This window comes from Bufo bufo, chromosome 6 (assembly GCF_905171765.1).
Source record: "Bufo bufo chromosome 6, aBufBuf1.1, whole genome shotgun sequence".
In the NCBI taxonomy this organism is placed as follows: domain Eukaryota; kingdom Metazoa; phylum Chordata; class Amphibia; order Anura; family Bufonidae; genus Bufo; species Bufo bufo.
This window is the reverse complement of record NC_053394.1, coordinates 353,832,039-353,853,329: the sequence shown is the minus strand read 5'-3', so window position 1 is coordinate 353,853,329 and position 21,291 is coordinate 353,832,039. Positions and strand designations below refer to the sequence as shown.

Here is a 21,291-nt window from a genome sequence, read left to right as displayed (position 1 = left end):
TCCTGCTAACAAATTCCCTTTATAATAAAAATAAGTATGTAGTGCTATCTAATCATTCAAGATGACACAACAATGCTTCTCTGAAATTTTCATATTCTACTGCAGGTCTCATCTCAACACCCATACATGGAGATGACCATTGGAAGACCTCATGTCATAACAGTGGACTACAACGACACAAAAGAGTTTGAGGCAGCTATTAAAGTCATCATGAGGAGCAAGGTATTGTGAAGGATGCCTCTTATGGTGACTGATCTCCCCTGAGTACAAAAGAAGTCAAAACCCAACATGCTTGAGTCTCAAGACATTGGTCATCAAGTGGCCTACATACACCTTAGATGGTCAGCCGATTCAACAAGTATTAATCTAAGGTGTATAGTAGCCTAAGACTGGCCTTGATTATCACATGATACATTCCTGACAATGTAAGACTACATAATTGCCACACTATAAGCAGTCACATGAGAACCTAACAAAGGTGTTCACACTCAACGTTTTTCTTAGCTAGTTGCAAACCATATTCAGATTTCTGCAGTGTTAATGAACCATGATATTGTGCAGTGGTATCATGGATGAGAAACATTTGGCCTTGTTTCAACAGACTGGTTGTTAGGGATTTTTACATGACATCACTATTGAATAGACTGGTTGTGAGAAAATATGTCCCTAACAATTAGTCTCTCAGAGAATGGGAAAAGAAGCTTGGCCACTGTTGAGTCATGCTAATCCCCATCTCAGTAATAGTAAGGCTCTGTCCTTACCCCATTATTAGGTACAGGTTGGTAGACACTTCAAAAATCTATAGGTGCATTTAACATTTGCAGAGGTGTGGAAGTGCTTTTAACTAGAATTGAACCAGGATCATACACAAGATAGACTAACAAGGTGCTGCTGTGCAAATAGAGATAGACATGAGATAGATCGATAGATAGATATGAGATAGATAAATAGGTAGATAGATATGAGATAGATAAATAGATAGATAGGAGATAGATAGATAATAGATAGATATGAGATAGAGAGACATGATATAGATAGATAGATAGATAGATAGATAGATAGATAGATATGAAAGATAGATATGATAGATAGGTATGAGATAGAACGATATATATGATATGATAGCAATTTTCAATGCATTCCTTTTGGCAAAAAATATTTATGTAACTGGCTGGAGGGAGGACAGAGGAACAGGGGTGGGGAACATCTCAGCCATAAAGGGTTTTGAGGTCTGGCTAATGCTTCAATTTGAGGTCATCGAGCCGTAGAGGTGTCAGTTGCGGGTGGTTTAACAGCCAATATTCCTGAGAAGCCGAGAGAGAGGTCTCATTATCTGGAAAGTTCTGTACAGAAGAATAATGGTATATCACTGAGCTCAGGGACGAGGCCCAAGGGAACTCATTAGACAATGTGATGAGGAGAGAAAAGCTGCAGTCATGGAAGCAGAACCCTAATATTCTTTGTTTATTACCCCTGGTGAATGGGGGCTAGGCTCTGGTTGCTGTAGTAATGTCGCTATGTGGAGACAACGCTGTCCCTTAGTATATCTGGTGAATATGTCTTCTGCTGTCGTTATACCGCACATATACATACATTTTGTCAAAACTCATGTACCGTGACTTTAAATGTCTGCTATTAAGAGAGCTAGTGAATCTCTGATGCAGCCTGCTCCCTTGTTAACATATCATAACGTGATGTAGTCAGTTTTTCTACAAGGCATAACCAAAAACAAACCCATTCATTGCCTTTTCCATAGATTGAACCATACCTGCCCTATGAGTTTACAAGTGAAGGAATGCTGCAGAGACTCCATGCCTATATCCAGCACCAGGTAATCATCGGATAGTGACTTCACATTAGATACCAATCTGAAAGCCTGCTCTACTCTTATTGAATGCTTACAAAATGTATACTGCTTTAGTGGTGACCCTCTGTAAACTGTGCTCCATACTACACCACTAAATTGTTAAATCAATGAAAAGCTGACACTTGATGCCTGTCTTCAGACCACTGATATTAGCATATCCCAATTAACTGGAAATGTTCATTACAGATAATGCCTCTGTACATAATGGAGCAGAATATGCTTTAAATTTCTTTTCTGTTTTCTTTTTCATCATTCTTCATCCTCCATTTCCTGACAACATCCTTTTTATTTTGTATTCATATGCCTTTTTTAATACGCTAATTATTTTCTTTTCATATTTCTTTTACTTTTTCTGCTTTATCACCTATTACATTCCTTTATATGCATCCAATATGAAATCCCTTCCAGGAGTTTTGTTCTCCTCCTTTGCCCTTCCCCATTCCTATTAATACATCCCAGGTTAATCTACCATCCTCCTTGGTTCTCATCAATCATACACACCTGGTTTGGTTACCCAGTGATCCTCCTCCAACCATGTGGCCCCCTGTCACGTCGATGCAAGTATGGTTGTCTGCAGAAGGAGAATCTTGCACTAGTGCATGCTGGAACCATGACTTGGTATGTGAACCCACGTTCTTCAGCATCATCAATAGACAACATGCTCTGGAGCAGTAAGTATACAACAGTCTAATGTAATATGTAGCATGGCTACTGGTCAAAACTCTGTGACATCCTCTGTATGGAGGCTGTCATGTCTAAGAGCACCTGGTACTTTTGATATTGTAGTCATAACTACCATGAAGACACCTAAAGAACATTAAAATATGTTCTTCAGTGTTTGTGGAAGCAATATATATGTTGGTCTACAACAAAAGAAAAAAAATAGCAATGGCTTAAATATGTGATAAATAATTATACAATTTATCCATCTTTGAGTAGAGTCCATGGAACCCTGATATCCATATTTTCAGATTTTAGTGCCCATATTCACTAGTACTTTACATCCTTCGGAGGTTCTGCTTATAGTTTGATTCATGATTGGTTCCAATTTACATGTTACTGTTGAAGTATCTAGTTTTATGATATTGCTTGTTTGGCATGCTTTTTGGAAGTCAAAACCTGAACACACAAAACCATATATTTTCTTTATGTTACAGTCTTAGAAGATTATTATAAAAGGGATGTATATTATTGGCAGATAATGGCAAATTCCATGGAATCTGTGATCACTTTCATGCATAGAGAAAAACAACTGTCCCTCAACATCTTCTATTGGCTCATTAGGATGGATATGAACCCATCTGATCTTTATTTCAAGTAGAATAACTTGAAGAATATGGCAGCTGCTAATTTCACCCCCTATTAAAATAACATGATTTATCTGCTTTCATAAAGCAGAGGAAGAGACCTTCTCCTCAGTCGACAGATCTTGTGTATAAGACCAAGTTTATAGCAATGCAGCCTTTTCTTAAAAATGTTACCATATTTTTCGGACTGTAAGATGCATTGGACTATAAGACACACCTAGAATTTAGAGGAGGAAAATAACCACCGCCCGTTGACTTTAAACGTCCGGGAGGTGGTTCTCTATTTCTGAATGGACGTTCCAGAACGTCCGTTCAGAAACTGCAGCTGCACGCATAGCGCTTCCTGCTCTGCATACACAGCGCTCGTGAGCGCTGTGTATGCAGTGATCCAGAAGGCAGGGACACCTGGGCACTGTCCTGCCTTCTCTAAGGGTTGCCCTGCTGTCACTGACAGCGGGCAACCCGATCAGCAGCTGCACGATTAGCTGTATTGCGCTGTACAGCCTCTCTGGGGGGTGTATTTCTCCTGTAACTGGGGCTACTATGTCAGCCCCAGTTACAGGAGAAATCAACAGTAAAAAAAAAAAAAAGAAAAAGTGAAGTAAATGTCCCCCAGTGTAAAAAAATAAAATTAAAATAAAGTGTTAAAAAAAAAAAAAAAAGGTTTCACATGTAAAAAAAAAAATTCCTCAAGTAAGGAATAAAAAAAAAATGTTAAAAATAGAAAAAATAAAATAAAATAGACATATTTGGTATTGCCGCGTCCGTGACGGTCGGCTTTATAAATATATCACATAATCGAACTAGTCCGATAAACACCATAAAAAAATAATAATAATAACTGTCAAAAAAAGCCATTTTTGTCACCTTACATCACATAAAGTGCAACATCAAGTGATCAAAAAGGCGTATGTCCCACAAAATGGTACCAATAAAACCGTCACCTCATCCCGCAAAAAATGAGCCCCTACATAAGAAAATCTCAAAAAAAAAAAAAAAACTATAGCTCTTACAACATGGAGATACTAAAACATAATTTTTTTGGTTTCAAAAATGCTATTATTGTGTTAAAGTGAAATAAGTATACATATTAGGTATTGCCGCGTTCATAAAAACCAGCTCTATAAAAATATCACATGACCTTACCCCTCGGGTGAACACCGTAAAAAAAACTAAAAAAAACTGTGTCAAAACAAGCAATTTTTGTCACCTTACATCACAAAAAGTGCAACACCAAGTGATCAAAAAGGCGTATGTCCCACAAAATGGTACCAATAAAACCGTCACCTCATCCCGCAAAAAATGAGCCCCTACATGAGAAAATCTCTCAAAAAATAAAAAACTATAGCTCTCAGAACATGGACACATTAAAACATAATTTTTTTGTTTCAAAAATGCTATTATTGTGTAAAACGTAAATAAATAAGAAAAAGTATACATATTAGGTATTGCCACGTCCGTAACAATCTGCTCTATAAAAATGTCACTTGACCGAACACCTCAGGTGAACACTGTAAAAATAAATAAATAAAAACTGTGCTAAAACAACCAATTTTTTGTTCACCTTGCCCCATAAAGTGTTATAGTGAATGATCAAAAAATCATATGTACCCAAAAATAGTACCAATAAAACTGGCACCTTATCCCCTAGTTTCCAAAATGGGATCACTTCTTGGGAGTTTCTACTGTAAGAGTGCATCAGGGGGGCTTCAAATGGGACATGGCATCTAAAAACCATGTGGAGTTTCTTTTTTTCTGCGCCCTGCCGTGTGCCCATACAGCAGTTTATGACCACATGTGGGGTGTTTCTGTAAACCGCAGAATCTGGGTAATAAATATTGAGATTTGTTTGGCTGTTAACTATCGATGTGTTAAAGAAAAAATTGGATTAAAATGGAAAATCTGCCAAAAAAGTGAAATTTAAAAATTTGATCTCCATTTTCCTTTAATTCTTGTGGAACGCCTAAAGGGTTAACAAAGTTTGTAAAATCGGTTTTAAGTAACTTGAGGGGTGTAGTTTCTACAATGGGGTCATTTATGGGGGTTTCTACTATGTAAGCCCCAGAAAGTGACTTCAGACCTGAACTGGTCCTTAAAAAGTGGGTTTTGGCAATTTTCTTAAAAATTTTAAGAATTGCTTCTAAACTTCTAAGCCTTCTAACGTCCTAGTGAGATATGTCAGTTTTTCAAAATTAGGCCTGGTCAGGAGGGGGCAAATGGCCCAGATGGGAAGTGGATAAGAAAAAAATGTTTTTTTCTCAGAACTCAGATCAGACCCCCAACCCTCATCATTCCCCTAATCTTTATCAGATCAGACCCCCCCAACACCCATTAGCCTCAGATCAGACATGAAAAAAAAAAAAAACATAAAAAAACCTCACCTCGCTTGCTCAGAATGGTGCTGCCTTTCTGCAGATCCAGGACTCACCACTCCCTGATCTTCTTCTGACCTGCACTGCTCTGTGACCTGACGTCATACAGCATCAGGTCATAGTGCGCACCTATGTGCACTATGTTGTGATGCTGTAAGCAGTCAGGACACAGTGCAGACCAGAGCCCTGAAGAAGACCAGGGAGTATGAGTATAGCCATTGCAGTGCTGTCTTCACCTCCGCCGCCTCTTGCATACTAATGACTGCTTCCATAATGGTCATTAGGATTCAGACTGTAAGACGCACTGACATTTTCCCTCACTTTTGGGGGGGGGGGGGGGGGTGCGTCTTATAGTCCAAAAAACAATGGTAACTTTTCCCTATTGTCACGATGTCCATTGTCAGATGAGAAATGAAACGTTCCTTACATACAGTATAAAAGGAAAGTCTGACAGTGATGTTTTTGAATCAGTGCTAGTGTCTCACAGGTTACAGTGTTATACAGAAGAGATTTAACAGTATGGTACAACTGATTAGACACTGCTGAATCTAAAACTTAAACAAGTCCGCACCACAGAAGGATGCCTGTTGGACTCAAAGATAATGGTACATTTAAAATAGAATAAGGCTGTGATGGCTAACCTCCAGCACTTCAGTTGTGGTAAAACTACAACTCCCAAGATGTACATTTGCTTGGCTGTTCTCAGAACTCCATTGGAATGAATGGGGCATGCTGGGAGTCGTAGTTTCACCACAGCTGGAGTGGCGGAGGTTAGTCATCACTGGAATATGGATTCTGCTGGTCTGAACAAGGTTTTATCATCTCCAAGGAGGGGGGAGAAGAAAGAAGGTGTCTTATTTAAAGATATGTTATTTTTGGCTGTTTTGAAGTTTACTTGGAAGTAAGGCCTCTTTCACACGAGCCAGTTTTTTGTCCGGATGCAATACGTGTTGCGAATGGACAGCATCTGGGCTGAATCCTTACCCATTCATATGAATGGGCCTGTGCACATGTGTATTATTACTGATCATCTCTGCAGTCAGGAAAAATCGCAGCATGTTCCATAGTGTACGTTTTTCACAAAGACCTTGACCCATAGAAATGAATGCAGCTTGCTTGAAAAATGGAGGGCATCAGGACGCAATGCGTTTTTCACTGATGGTTGCTAGGAGATGTTTATTGTTATTTTTCAGTTTTTCTTCACACACGTGAAAAACGCTTTAAAAACTGATTGCATCCGCGCGGAGAAACTGAAGCAATGAACGTAATTGCAGACAAAACTGATTCAACTTGCCTGCAAAACCATCAGTTTTAAAGACCCTGATTCATTCTCTGTCGCTCGTGTAAAATAAGCCTAATAATTGGCTTTTTGTACATTCTCAAGGAGACATACCATTAAAGGTCTGAACTTCAAGTTGTTGACGCAGGTAATAATCTGAGCTCACATAGGAAAGCTTTGTTCAGTTAAGGTGAAGGTATCAGAATTAGGGCAGTAGAGTGATTTAAAAGAGGTGGCACTTATAAGATGGTAACGAGCAGTAAAAAGTGCATGATCCACAATAATAATAATTAAGGGTGAGCAAATCTACTTCGGATGCTTTATCCGAAGTTCATTCGCATAAAACTTTGTTGTATTACTATACAGAGTGGGAGCTCCGTACAGTATTAGAATGTATTGACTCTGATAATTTAGTGAATTAATTATTACTATAAAAGACCTTGATACCGAACTCGGGTTCGGTTCCAGGGTACCATAATAATAATTATCAGAATAAGAACTGTAATCTGATTGGCTACTATTGGAAAGTGTTTCACATGTCTATTGCAGCAGTTTTGATAAATGTCCCTCAATGTTTAACCTGTTACGGACACAGGGCGTACAGGTACACCCTGATGTCCTGGTACTTAAGGACCTGTACGCCCTGTGTATTTCTGAGCACCGCCGCGCGGCGGATGGTGATCAGAACAAGGTGCCTGCTCAAATCATTGAGCAGGCACCTTGGGTCAATGCCCAGGGGGATCCTGTGACCCTCCCCTGTCGGCGATCGCAGCAAACCGCAGGTCAATTCAGACCTGCGATTTGCTGCGTTTCCGGGTTATTCGGTTCTCTGGTGACCAGATAACCCGGAATAGGAGGGTGATCGGTGGTGTGATAATACACCACCAATCACCGTCTTGCGATCCTGAGAGGTGGGCTGATTGGTCGGCTGGGCACATGGGCGGGCGGAGCGGCAGTTTTGAATTGCCGGAGCTTCTCTTCCCGCTCATACCGGTCCGTGGAGCGGCAGAGAGAGGAGCCCGGCTGTTGTGTGAGTTTTTTTATCTGTGTTTTTTGATGAGGTAGGGAGAGGTAGGGAGAGGTAGATTAGGCAGGGATAGTGAGGGAGAGTTAGGGGGAAAAAAAAAGTTTTTTTTACTGTGGTGTAGCACCAGATCGGGTGTCTGGGGTCCATGGCACTCAGCTGTGTGACCCTAGACCCCCCAGGGGTGGTGCAGCTTGCCCCCTGTCCCCCCACACAAATTTTTTTGGGGCGCAAGTTTTTTTTAGCTTTTTTTTGCTTTTTTTATGCATGCGCTGACTGGCACTCTTAGCGTCCGGCCACTGTTAGTGCATCGCCCACCCACCGCTGATCAGCTTCGTACCGCTAATCAGCGCGTTTGAATCTTTTTTTATTTTTATTTTTTACACTTTTTGGGATTTTCGCATTTTTTTTGTTATTTATTTTTTCTGTTAGGTGTAGGGCAAAGTCCGTGAACACCCGTCCCCCACACACACGCAAACTGAATAAAGTTTTCCATGCACGCACACACACGCACTCCCCTATGGCCCGCCAGACGTTCTCGGCCGAGGAGGCATACGCCCTGCTTGCCTCCGACTCCGAGAGCCCCAGTGAGGACGTTGATGACCTCACTTTCCTTTTGTCATCCGCGTCCGCCTCATCATCTAGCGATGATGATGTGCCCCCAAGGCAGCGGAGACGCCGCCAGGCGGAGCAAGGGGACCGTTGTGCTAGGGACCCTGTGGCGCACACTAGTACGAGCAGCTCTGGGGCTCATACTAGTTTTCCGGCACACCAGATAAGTCCCCCTGAGCCCCCTACCGGTGACCTTGTCTGGTGCACCCCAGAGCATTTTAAGCCTGTGATTCCTTAATTTGGTTGGCTAAGCAGGAATCCAGATTCCCACAGTGGGCTTCACTGAATATGACTATTTTAGTATTTTTTTCAGTGACCACTTAGTGAACCTGATGGTGGAGCAAACGAACCTGTACGCCCAACAGTTCATTGCTCAACACCCGGGCTCCTTTTTGGCTAGGGCCGGTGACTGGACTCCAGTCAGTGCAGCCGAGATGAGGACGTTTTGGGTCCTCGTGCTGCACATGGGCCTAGTCAAAAAACCTAGTGTCAGGCATTACTGGAGTGGGGATGTCCTCTACCAGACCCCACTTTACAGTACAGCCATGACACGTACCGGGTTTAAGGCCATCCGGAAATGCCTGCATTATGCAGATAATGCAGCATGTCCCCCCCAAGGTGATCCTGCTATGACCGCCTGTACAAAATCAGGCCGGTCATCAATCACTTTGGGGTCAAATTTTTGGAGGCCTATGTACCTGGAAGGGAGGTCGCGGTTGATGAGTCTCTCATTGCTTTAAAGAGAAGACTCCTTTTCCGCCAGTATGTTCATACTAAGCGGACGAGGTATGGCGTGAAGCTGTACAAACTTTGTGAGAGTACCTCAGGGTACACTTACAAGTTTTGTGTGTACGAGGGGCAAGATTCCCGTATTCAACCCCCAGAATGTCCCCCCACTCTGGGTGCTAGCGGGAAACTTGTGTGGGACTTTTTGCACTCACTGCTAGATAAAGGTTACCACCTGTACGTGGATAACTTTTATACTAGTATCCCCTTGTTCCAGTCCCTCGCCACCAGATCCACGTCCGCCTGTGGGACCGTGCAGAAAAATCCACGCGGCCTACCTACACACCCCCTCCAAGTACCTATCCCCAGGGGTGAGACCCGTGCCCTTACCAGTGGAAACCTGTTGCTGGTCAGATATAAGGACAAGAGGGATGTCCTTGTATTGTCCACAATTCACGGTAACGGCATCACCCCTGTCCCTGTGCGAGGTACCGTGGCAACAGTCCTCTAGCCCGATTGTATCATCGAAATACAATCGGTATATGGGAGGAGTTGATGTCTCTGATCAAGTCCTCAAGCCATATAATGCCATGCGCAAAACCCGGGCATGGTACAAAAAAGTTGCGGTCTACTTGGTACAGGTTGCCTTGTACAACTCTTTTGTGCTGTCCCGGAGCGCTGGCAACACAGAAAAATTCCTGCAGTTCTATGAGGCAGTCCTTAAGGCCCTGATCTTTTCTGACCGGGAAAGAGCAGGCCGGAGTACCTCGGGAACTAGAGGTGCCCGGATTGTCCCTGGCCAACATTTTTCAGGTGTGGTCCCCCATACTGGAAAGAAGGGACGGTCCCCAAAAAAGTGCAGTGTGTGTCACAGGAGGGGGATACGGAAGGACACCACCACTCAGTGTGACACGTGCCCCGATCATCCGGGCCTCTGCATTATTGGTTGCTTCAGGGAGTACCACACTTCCATGGAGTACTAAATTTATATTCCCCTTCACCAATTTTAATTAAATTTAGCCACTGACAATCGGAAAAAAAAACTATGGTTCTCAGACTTGAGACACCAAAACAAAAAAAAAATTTTTTTTATATTATTTTGTAAAACTAAAATAAATAAAAAAAGTTGACATATTAGGTATCGCCGTGTCCGTATGGAGACTATGGAGATACTAAAATGTTTTTTGCTTTGTTTATAAAAGGATATTATAGTGTAAAACCTAAATAAATAAATGGTAGACATATTAGGTATGGCCGTGTCCGTAAGAATCTGCTCTATAATAATACCCCATGACCCAAAAAAATAAAATAAAAACGGTGCAAAATATCACAAAAAGTGTAATAGCAAGCGACCAAAATGTCATATGCCCCCCAAAATAGTGCCAATAAAACTGTCCTCTCACCCCACAAAAAATGAGCTCCTACCTAAGATAATCGGCTAAAAACTAAAATAAACTGACTCTTAGACTATGGAGATACTAAAATGTTTTTTTTTTGTTTATAAAAGAATAATATAGTGTAAAACCTAAATAAATTTAGACATATTAGGTATCCCCGCGTCCATAAGAATCTTCTATATAAAAATACCCCATGACCTAACCCCTCAGATAAACACACAAAAAAAAAAAACGCTGCCAAAATAGCTTTTTTGGGCAAATTTTCCATTTTAATTCGCTTTTTCCAGTAACAAAGCAAGGGTTAACAGCCAAACAAAACTTTATATTTATTACCCTGATTCTGCAGTTTACAGAAACACCTCATATGTGGTCGTAAACTGCTGTATGACCAAACGGCAGGGCGCAGAAGGAAAGGAATGCCGTATGGTTTCTGGAAGTCAGATTTTGATGGCCTTTTTTTGGCACCATGTCCCATTTGAAGAACCCCTGATGCACCCCTAGAGTAGAAACTCTATAAAAGTGACCCCATCTAAGAAACTACACCCCTCAAGGTATTCAAAACTGATTTTACAAACTTTATTAACCCTTTAGGTGTTCCTCAACAGTTTATGGCAAATGGAGATGAAATTTCAGAATTTCTATTTTTGGTAACCTTGCGTCACAAAATTTTAATATAGAGGAACCAAAAAATTTACAGAAAATGGCAACTCCCAGAACTGTTATTTCACAGGGAAATAGAAGAGGTGAAGTGACAAGCACTCCTTAACACAGATATGTATATCATATGTGGAAATTTGGAGTGGAAATTGCCAAATGGATAGATATTATGTCTGTTTATTATGTAGTTGTCAGGTGGAACATATCAGATTGGTCATACAGATATCCTTCCCAAAATGTGGCAGGTTAAACTCACCTCGAAAATGTGACCAATTAGGAAAGTACAAATGTTTTGGGTCATGTGAATTTTCTGAGACTTTTGTTTTATGTATCATCTCATGTCATCTTGTCCCCCTAAAGGCTTGGAGCCCAGTGCGAGAGTACAGAATCTGTAATGAGCCACCTGTACCCAGCCGTGTCACCTTCTGTTCGGGAATGCTACCTTCAGAGGGAGCCACTGCTCTTTAGCTGTTCAGGACAAAGCACAAAGTTCCGCAGATTGTGCCCATGTAGGGACTACCAACGTGGACAAGTAGCTCTGTGCAAGGACTGCTCGTGATGCCATGGGTTGTTCAGCCCAATAATTGTCTCCATTAAATTTCCAACTACTGATCATATTGACTGCTGCATGTAGAGGTCCTACTGTACCCTTTCTAACTGTGACTATTACAGGCTGGAATCTCTGCCCGGCGTTTTATGCTGCAGCATAAAGCAATAGTGAGAATGATATGCACTCACACCACAACCTGTGTAATACATCTTGGAGCCACGTAATGATCTCCATGCCCTCTCCATGGTTTTTGATGAAGGGTCGACTACACAAATAAAGCACAATGAAGATGAAACAAGACAGCAACAACAACAACGACCAATCGGCGGGAAGAGAGCTGCAAGGTTTCAAGGGCAGATCCTTCGAAAAAAGGGCATGTTCTGATGGCAATATCTTGGAACTACTCGTAATAAATATGGTGTCAGTGCCAGCTAGTGTGGTGCAGCCAGTGTCAATCCAGTGACTGCTCGAATGGACATCACTTCCATTTCTGAACATTACCGATGGGACAATATGATTTAGTTTTTTACAGAAAAAAACACAAAGACTAATAAAATGTCGAGGATTCAGAATAACAATTAAGTCATTTGGACCAAATGTGAAAGTAATTTATTTTAAGCCAGTGTGCCAGGGAACGGAGGAGATATATGCACTTTTTTTTGTCTGAAGCCAACACTTCCAAATAACCTGGAATGTCTGAAAAGAAGGCGTGTGAGCAATAGGATTTCTTTATTTCTCTCATTTATGTTAATAAAGGCTGAATTGGTGAAACAAAATTAACATTCTTCAATTTAAATTTAAAGGTGCACACCAGGCAAAAGGGATCCACTGGGTCTCATATATCAAACTTAGTATCCAATCACAAGGTAGCTTTTATGTATTGACGAAATGAACTGCACTGTGATTGGTTGCACAAAGTAGAACACAAAGCTAGATTTACTATTAGTTTTGATAACTGAGGCTGACTGTGTTTTTCTAGAACCACTGTGTCATCTGCCCCCTTGGGCCCTGCATTACCATGGTTGCCAACAGTCTAATGGATTAGGCAGTGGCGGAGGGACAGGCAACAGAGGGTTGTAGTCAATGGAGTATATTCAGACCAAGGTCTTGTTACCAGTGGGGTACCTCAGGGATCTGTTCTGGGACCCATATTGTTTAATATCTTTATCAGCGAAATTGCAGAAGGCCTCGATGGTAAGGTGTGTCTTTTTGCTGATGACACAAAGATTTGTAACAGGGTTGATGTTCCTGGAGGGATACACCAAATGGAAAAGGATTTAGGAAAACTAGAGGAATGGTCAAAAATCTGGTAACTAAAATTTATGTGGATAAGTGCAAAATAATGCACCTGGGGCGTAAAAACCCAAGAGCAGAATATAAAATTAGTGATACAGTCCTAACCTCAGTATCTGAGGAAAGGGATTTAGGGGTCATTATTTCAGAAGACTTAAAGGTAGGCAGACAATGTCATAGAGCAGCAGGAAATGCTAGCAGAATGCTTGGGTGTATAGGGAGAGGCATTACTAGTAGAAAGAGGGAGGTGCTCATGCCGCTCTACAGAGCACTAGTGAGACCTCATTTGGAGTATTGTGCTCAGTACTGGAGACCATATCTCCAGAAGGATATTGATACTTTGGAGAGAGTTCAGAGAAGAGCTACTAAACTGGTACATGGATTGCAGGATAAAACTTACCAGGAAAGATTAAAGGACCTTAACATGTATAGCTTGGAAGAAAGATGAGACAGAGGGGATATGATAGAAAATTTTAAATACATAAAGGGAATCAACAAGGTAAAAGAGGAGAGAATATTTAAAAGAAGAAAAACTGCTACAAGAGGACATAGTTTTAAATTAGAGGGGCAAAGGTTTAAAAGTAATATCAGGAAGTATTACTTTACTGAGAGAGTAGTGGATGCATGGAATAGCCTTCCTGCAGAAGTGGTAGCTGCAAATACAGTGAAGGAGTTTAAGCATGCATGGGATAGGCATAAGGCCATCCTTCATATAAGATAGGGCCAGAGGCTATCCATAGTACTCAGTATATTGGGCAGACTAGATGGGCCAAATGGTTCTTATCTGCCGACACATTCTATGTTTCTATGTTGCCAACAGTCTCGAATTTCCAGGAACTGTCCCTAAATTTCAAAGCGAATAGAAAATGAATGGATGTTGATAATTATGCTTCATCCACTTGCCCAGAGGGGTCATCATTGTGTTGCCTGTGTCCATATAAAATTAAATAAATGCATCATTTTTATTACTGATCTAAAAGATTAAGTAAACTGATGAACATATAAGTAGGGGATCTGACTGGAAAGTCAAAGAAGAAGCCTAATGCAAAGTTTGTTTGACCATTAAAATTTTATCAATGTTCAAAACCTTGTCAGCTCAAAAAAGTCCCAAACACTCTGAAATGTTCATATAATTTTTATAAACTCATTTTTAAAAGACCTAACTATTATTTGAAGGCTCTAATCACACTGCTTTTGCAAGAAAGAAGCTCCTTATGCATACTTTCCATAGTTCAGTTGAAAAACTATTGTAATTGTACCTTTGGCCTCAAGAATTTCAAACCTTCTGGGACTGCCCACACATGGGTGGGGCTTATAAAAGCCTTGCCAATTTTCATCCCAGGGCAGCATGAAATTGTCTGGGCTGTCTGAATTTTAGGTAAAGTCCTTGAAAACCTATTCTGTTGGAAACCATGTTATGTATACCCTTAGTCTACTCAAATCACTGCAAAAAATGCACCAAAATGATACACAACTGACAATATTATCTAATTCCTCAAGCCAATGTTAAAAGCTGAGAATTTTGCCAATATCTTCCAGTCAGGAACATATCGGAGCCCCTCATGCACCACGTCACGGTGTCTCAGCAAGCATGGAGTCCTACCACTCAACTGCCCGTGGTGTGTGAACAGGGTCTGAACAGTGCTAGAAACCAACTCACAGCCAAACTCTCACATGCCTCCATAGTGGTATCACCAATGCACTGTGAGGTAGAATAAAGCTGTGAGCCGCACCCACAACAGACCATGTGACACAGAAGCTACCAGGTGCAAAAGAATGTTACCAGCAAAATAAAGTGGCACATTCCATACACATAAAGACAAAAACTCACTGAAAAAAGTGGACTAAACGGGTGAAAATGCTCCAAACCCAGACACTGTAGCGTGTCTATAACCGGGGGAGCAATTCATCTGCAATGGAGGATGCCGGGGCAGACAGCATGGACCACAAGGACATCTTACACAAAATGATACATTGTGCAGATCAAAAAAATATATACATACACAAATCACTTAAAAAAATGCACCAAAATGATAAGCAACTGACAATACTAGCTAACTCCTCAAGCCCAGGGCAGCATGAAATTGTCTGGGCGGTCTGAATTTTAGGTAAAGTCCTTGAAAACCCATTCTATTGGCAACCATGTTATGTATAGCCTTAGTCTACTCGGCCTAAAAGCATTGTTGACTATGCTTTGCAGTGTAGTCAAAAAAGGTAGATCAGCCAGATGTATGCCTAAAGGACATACACATACACATTTAGCAAATGTCAAGTCCATAGATAGCTATGGACATGTTCAGCCTATATACTGGGAGCAGTTTTTCAGTATATAAGACAAACTTACACTGCAAATTCAGTGTTAATAGAACCTTACCCCAAACCAAACACAATTCAAAAGCACTCTGAAAACAGAGATTATATGAACTAATGGTATATTCGCTATATAAATGCACATGAGGTACTTAGCAAATATATTTTTATCAAAATCATTTTTGCCCATCTATCACGGCAAGGTGACCTCTTTTAGATGGGACCCTACTCTATAATAACTCCTCTCCTTGTGCCAACTGGCCTCTGGTGAATTCAAGGAGCGCAGGCTCCAGCTATATACTGCACTAATAGAAAACAGACTGTGGGTAAGATGGGTTACTTAGGAATGCATGACCAAAATGGAGACAGTCATACTTCCAAATGAATACAGCAAAAAACAAAACACAAAGTCAGCACATCCTGTAAAATGAAGTAAATACACAGGTGGGCATTGCCATGACTGAAAATCCAAGACCAAACAAAATGCAACAACACTGCAAACACTAACTATATGAAGTAATGCTATATTCACTATAAAAGTGAATATGAGGGACTTAGCTACTGTATTTTGATTACAATCATTTGTGGCTATCCACCATGGCAAGGTGACCTATTTTTTTAGATGGGGCCTTACTCTGCAATGACTGGTCTCATTTTACCAGCTGACCTTGAATTCTGGGAGAGCAGGCTCCAGCTAAATACTGCATTAATTAAAAACCTTACCCAGAAAAAGTACTCTATTGGTGGATAGAGAAATGGATGATGAAGGGGAGGGGGGGATTTATTAGGGCAGTGGATAAGGAGATCCACATCTTACAAACCAACAATAAAAACCAAGGTGCTCATGAAATCCCAAGAGTTCACATTCTGAATGTGGTGAATTTAATAGTAACTTAAAATGTATGTTCACAAATGCCACAAGTCAATAAAGTAAAATGTGGGAGCTGGAGTCCCATGTACTGGAGGAACACATCGATGCAGTTGGTGTGGCTGAGACAGAGCTGAACTCTTCGCATGAGTTCAGGGTTTTACACTCTTTAGAAAAGACAGAGCAAATAGGAAAGGAGGTGTAGTTGAGGAGTGATATGAAGGCGAGTGTGAAAGTAGCAGTTGTGGATGAAGATGGTGAGAATGTTGAATCCTTCTGGGTGGAATTACAAAGGGAAATAAACACTGAAAAAATAATGCTTGGTGTAATCTATAAACACCTCAACATCAGAGAGGAGATAGAAGTTCAGCTGTATAATCAAATAAAGCAGGATGCACAGGCTGGTACAGTGGACATAATGGGAGATTTTAACTTCCCAGATATTGACTAGGGTCATGGTTCTAACTCAGCTGCAAAGGGAAAAAAGTTCCTCAGTTTGCTACAGGACCACTTTATGGGACAGTTTGTAGTAGATCCCACTAGGGGCGATGTTCTGTTGGATCTGGTAATTTCTAACAGACCAGGTAGGTCCCCTAAATAATGGTGAAGGGGGGATGGTAGCTTAAGATTAGGAAAAGAGAGAGTTCCAAAATTGATTTTTCATCTTTGTATATACAAAAGAAGAGAAGAGCTAATATTGGTGGTGCCAGCGCTGTTAGTATATTACTGGATGTACTAAATTGACTGAATATAGGTATGGTCCAAGCTAAATTAAATAAGGTAAATGAGAACATGGTTTCTATAGATTCCCCTAGTAACTGGTACAGTGTCAAGTGCAGTGGCGTAAGTAGAAATCACTGGGCCCCACAGCAAATTATTTAACAGGCTTTCACCCCGGCAACTTCTTTGCAACCCCCTCCATCTGGGCAACCCCCACTCTTGAGTCAAGATCACCCTCTCTGGCCAAGCCCGGCAGCCTTCCCGTCCGTTTTCTGTAGTGTCACTGTATATAATGTCATTGTATAATACTGTTGAGTGGGCCCTGACAATAAAGTCTGGGTGAGCCCCTTCTGAGTTTGGGCCCCAAAGCAGCCATTTCCCCAAAAGCTACGTCCTTATCCAAGTGTAATTATAAATGATATAATTATAAGCCAGTAAGCTATATACAAGAGTATGTGACTGACTATAAATAGTAATATCATTTCCATGGACAGAAGTTGTCAGACTAACCCGATTTGTTTTTTTGAGGAGGTGAGTAGAAGCTGGACAGAGGGGCGGCTGTGGATGTTTGATACTCCCTCATAGACATTTAAAGGGGTTGTCTCATCATGGACAATAGGGGCATATCGCTAGGATATGCCCCCATTGTCTTATAGGTGCGAGTCCCATAGAAATGAATGGGAGCGGGGGCCGCACATGCGCTGTACGCTCCCATTCACTTCTATGGGGACCTGACTTGGTGGTGGCCGGACCGGAGTCCTCCAGCCACCACCTTGCGGGGCTCCGTTCTCTATATAGATGCGGGTCCCAGCACCTATAAGATAATGGTGGCATATCCTAACGATATGCTCCCATTGTCTATGATGAGACAACCCTTTTAATAGGTAAAATAAGGTTTAGGCCTCTTTCTCACGGGCGTGTCCGGATTAGGTCCGGATGCGTCCCGGTGCATTGCGGAAAACCCGCGCGAGTAGGTACGCAATTGCAGTCGTTTTCCGTTGTTCAGTTTTTATTGCGGGTGTGCAATGCATTTTGCACGCGCGTGATAAAAAATTTACTGTGGTACCCAGATCCGAACTTCTTCACAGAAGTTCAGGTTTGGGTTAGTTGTAGTGTAGATTGTATTATTTCCCCTTATAACATGGTTATAAGGGAAAATAATAGCATTCTGGATACAGAATGCATGGTACAATAGGGCTGGAGGGGTTAAAAAAAATTTTTAAACTCACCTTAATCCACTTGTTCGCGCAGCCGGCATCTCTTCTGTCTTCATCTGTGAGCAATAGGACCTTTGATGACGTCACTACGCTCATCACATGGTCCATCACATGATCCATCACCATGCTCACAGAACAAGACAGAAGAGATGCTGGCTGCGCGAACAAGTGGATTAAGGTGAGTTAAATTATTATTTATTTATTTTTTAACCCCTTCAGCCCTATTGTACTATGCATTCTGTATTCAGAATGCTATTATTTTCCCTTATAAACATGTTATAAGGGGAAATAATAATGATCGGGTATCCATCCCGATCGTCTCCTAGCAACCGTGCGTGAAAATCGCACCGCATCCGCACTTGCTTGCGGATGCTTGCGATTTTCACGCACCCCCATTCACTTCTATGGGGCCTGCGTTGCGTGAAAAACGCTGAATATAGAACATGCTGCGATTTTCACGCAACGCACAAGTGATGCGTGAAAATCACCGCTCATGTGCACAGCCCCATAGAAATGAATGGGTCCGGATTCAGTGCGGATGCAATGCGTTCACTTCACGCATTGCACCCGCGCGGAAAACTCTCCCGTGTGAAAGGGGCCTTAAAGGTTTAGAAAGTATAGTTTGTAATTGGATTGAAAACTGGCTGAAGGACAATGATGTGATCAATGATTGCTATTCTGAGTAGTCCCCGGTTATAAGTGGTGTACCCCAAGGTTTAGTGCTGGGTCCCTTATTAATCCTTATTAATTAATGATACAGAGGATAGGATTAATAGCATGGTTTCTATTTTTGCAGATGACACCAAGGTACAATGCATTAGGAAAGTCTTCAGACCAGTGGCGTACACACAATCCATGGGGCCCCGGTGCGAAACTGATCCATGGGGCCCTCTCCCCGTCGCCCCCCACCCCCCCAACCTGCCCCCCCCCCACACTACCTCCCCTACCATTCACCCAACATGCCTCCCAACAGTACCGCTTTGTGCGGGGCAGGCCGATTTTGGATGGCAATCCTGCTGTCCTGCCAAGCTCTACCTCTGCACAATTTGCCAGGGGCAAGAGTTGGGAGGTATATACATGTACATAACTGCACACAGCTGTAAAGTATACCGTATTCATGTAAAGCCCAAAGTGTAACTGATATAAAAATGTATTTATTTTTGCTAGTGTAGGGCAAGTGATAGGTAACATTTTTGTAATATACTTTATTTAGCCAAAACATTCAATTTTAGTAGTAAACTGGGGCTGAAATGGCCCTTGGCAGCGTTCTCAGAAATGAGCATTGCTAAGGGCCATCCGTCTTCTATTTGAAAAGGGGAGATTGGCTGTGCGGGCACTGTGCTTCTGCCTCCCGTGCTCCCCGGTGGCCACAGGCGTCTTAGGAGTTAAAATAATATGTATATTCACCATTTCTATGAAATCTAATGCTCCAGTACACTTATTAACCTGCCTTCCCTGCGATAATCACTCATTAAGCAGCTGCCGGAAGTAAGCGCTCACTGCCCGCAGTGCTTCAACTTCCGGCGGCTGCTTCATTAGTGATTATCGCAGGGAAGGCAGTGTTATGCTGTATATTTAACGGCATGGTGTATGGATTATAATGTACTGTATATTGTATAGCATTGTGCAGGGATTATAATGTATACTGTACAGCAAATGTTTGTAGGTTACACCATGCCGAACAATGTAACCCCTGTGGGATAGATAGATATGAGATAGGTAGCTAGATAGATATGCCTATACCTATATACAGCCTATATCTATATACAGTCTACACCTATGTACTGCAATATATAGTTGTAGGCTGTATATAGGTATAGGCTGTATATAAGTTCAGGGCATGCTGCTGCAGAACACAAGGGGTGAAACCACTGGCAGGAACACACCATCCCAGTGATAGACTATCACTGTGATAGGATGGTGTTGTCCCTGACAGTGGCTTCACCCCTTGTGTTCTGCAGCAGCATGTCCTCCAGGTCTGTCCCCACTCCCAGCATACTTATGTAGCAGGTGCAGCAGGCAGCTCTCAGTCTCAGGAGGGAGTCTAGCTTCTAAGATGGCGACAATGCCGCCTCCACATTACCTCTCCCTGTACAATGCCGCTCCTCCTCTTCAGTCAGAAAAAGAAGGAGGAGGCAGCAGCAGTGGCGCGGGGAATATTTGGTAGGCGGGCGCGCTGAGCGGACATAATAAACTTGTGAGTTGGGGCACAATAATTGCTGCGCTGCCGCTCACCCGCGCAGCTTAGAGGTAAAACTGCCCAGCGACCAGTGGCGTAACTATAGTGTTATGGGCCACAGTGCAAACTTTGGATTGGGCCCCCCCCCCCATTTTTACAAAGAAGCGCTGGTTTTCTTATTAAGGGCTCTTTCCGTGTGGCTAATCCTCTGCGTGAATGAGTGCCAAGCCCCATTTTGATCAGCAGAGACACAGAGCAGTAACATGATTAACTGTGATCTTTTTACTACAAAATCACGGTGACAACTTTATCTCAGTGTGATTTTGTAGTAAAAAGATCAAAGAGAGGCACGGAGCATTATCAATCATGTTAATGCTCCGTGTCTCTGCTGTCTGGAACGGGGCTTGGCTGTCTTTCACGCAGCAGATTACCCGCACGGGATCCGCTCCTGTGAAAGAGCCCTAAGCCCAATGCATGGCTACACTCACCCAGTCCTAATAAAATCTGGTCCTACCTCATCCAGGGTGTCACTGGCGACGGCGTGATGTCCACTGGATCCAAAACAAGGTCCCTGTGGTGAGAAAAAAGTATAATCACATAAGGAAGGGATGGTGACTGCCCCTGTGAAATCACCAGCAGGGGGCGCTGTGCTGGCCTGTAAGACTGAGGCATGCCAATGTATAGCAGGGTAATTTAGGACATTTCCCCTAAGTGCAACCACACAGTACTAATGCCCACCTTGTGGCCCCTCACAGTAGTTATGCCCACTTTTGTTTCTGTCACAGTGGTTATGCCCAGATATGTTCCCCCTCACAGTAGTTATGCCAAATGTGTCCCCTTACAGTAGTTATGCCGAGATATGTGCCTCCCTCACAGTAGTAATGCCAGATTATGTGTCCCCTCTCAGTAGTAA

The 21,291-nt window shown here is 42.2% G+C and overlaps 1 protein-coding gene across 1 annotated transcript in view; it reads left to right on the top strand.

Annotated features, from left to right (window-relative positions):
- Positions 1 to 12,501, top strand: part of MGAT5B (alpha-1,6-mannosylglycoprotein 6-beta-N-acetylglucosaminyltransferase B) — a 130,824-nt gene extending 118,323 nt beyond the window's left edge. The window contains exons 15-18 of the mRNA XM_040435824.1: positions 106 to 222; positions 1,757 to 1,831; positions 2,276 to 2,538; positions 11,602 to 12,501. Of these exons, the coding sequence (XP_040291758.1) occupies positions 106 to 222; positions 1,757 to 1,831; positions 2,276 to 2,538; positions 11,602 to 11,800 (654 nt within the window). The 3' untranslated portion in view covers positions 11,801 to 12,501. The remainder of the gene's footprint in view (positions 1 to 105; positions 223 to 1,756; positions 1,832 to 2,275; positions 2,539 to 11,601) is intronic.
- The last annotated feature ends 8,790 nt before the right edge of the window (positions 12,502 to 21,291 follow it).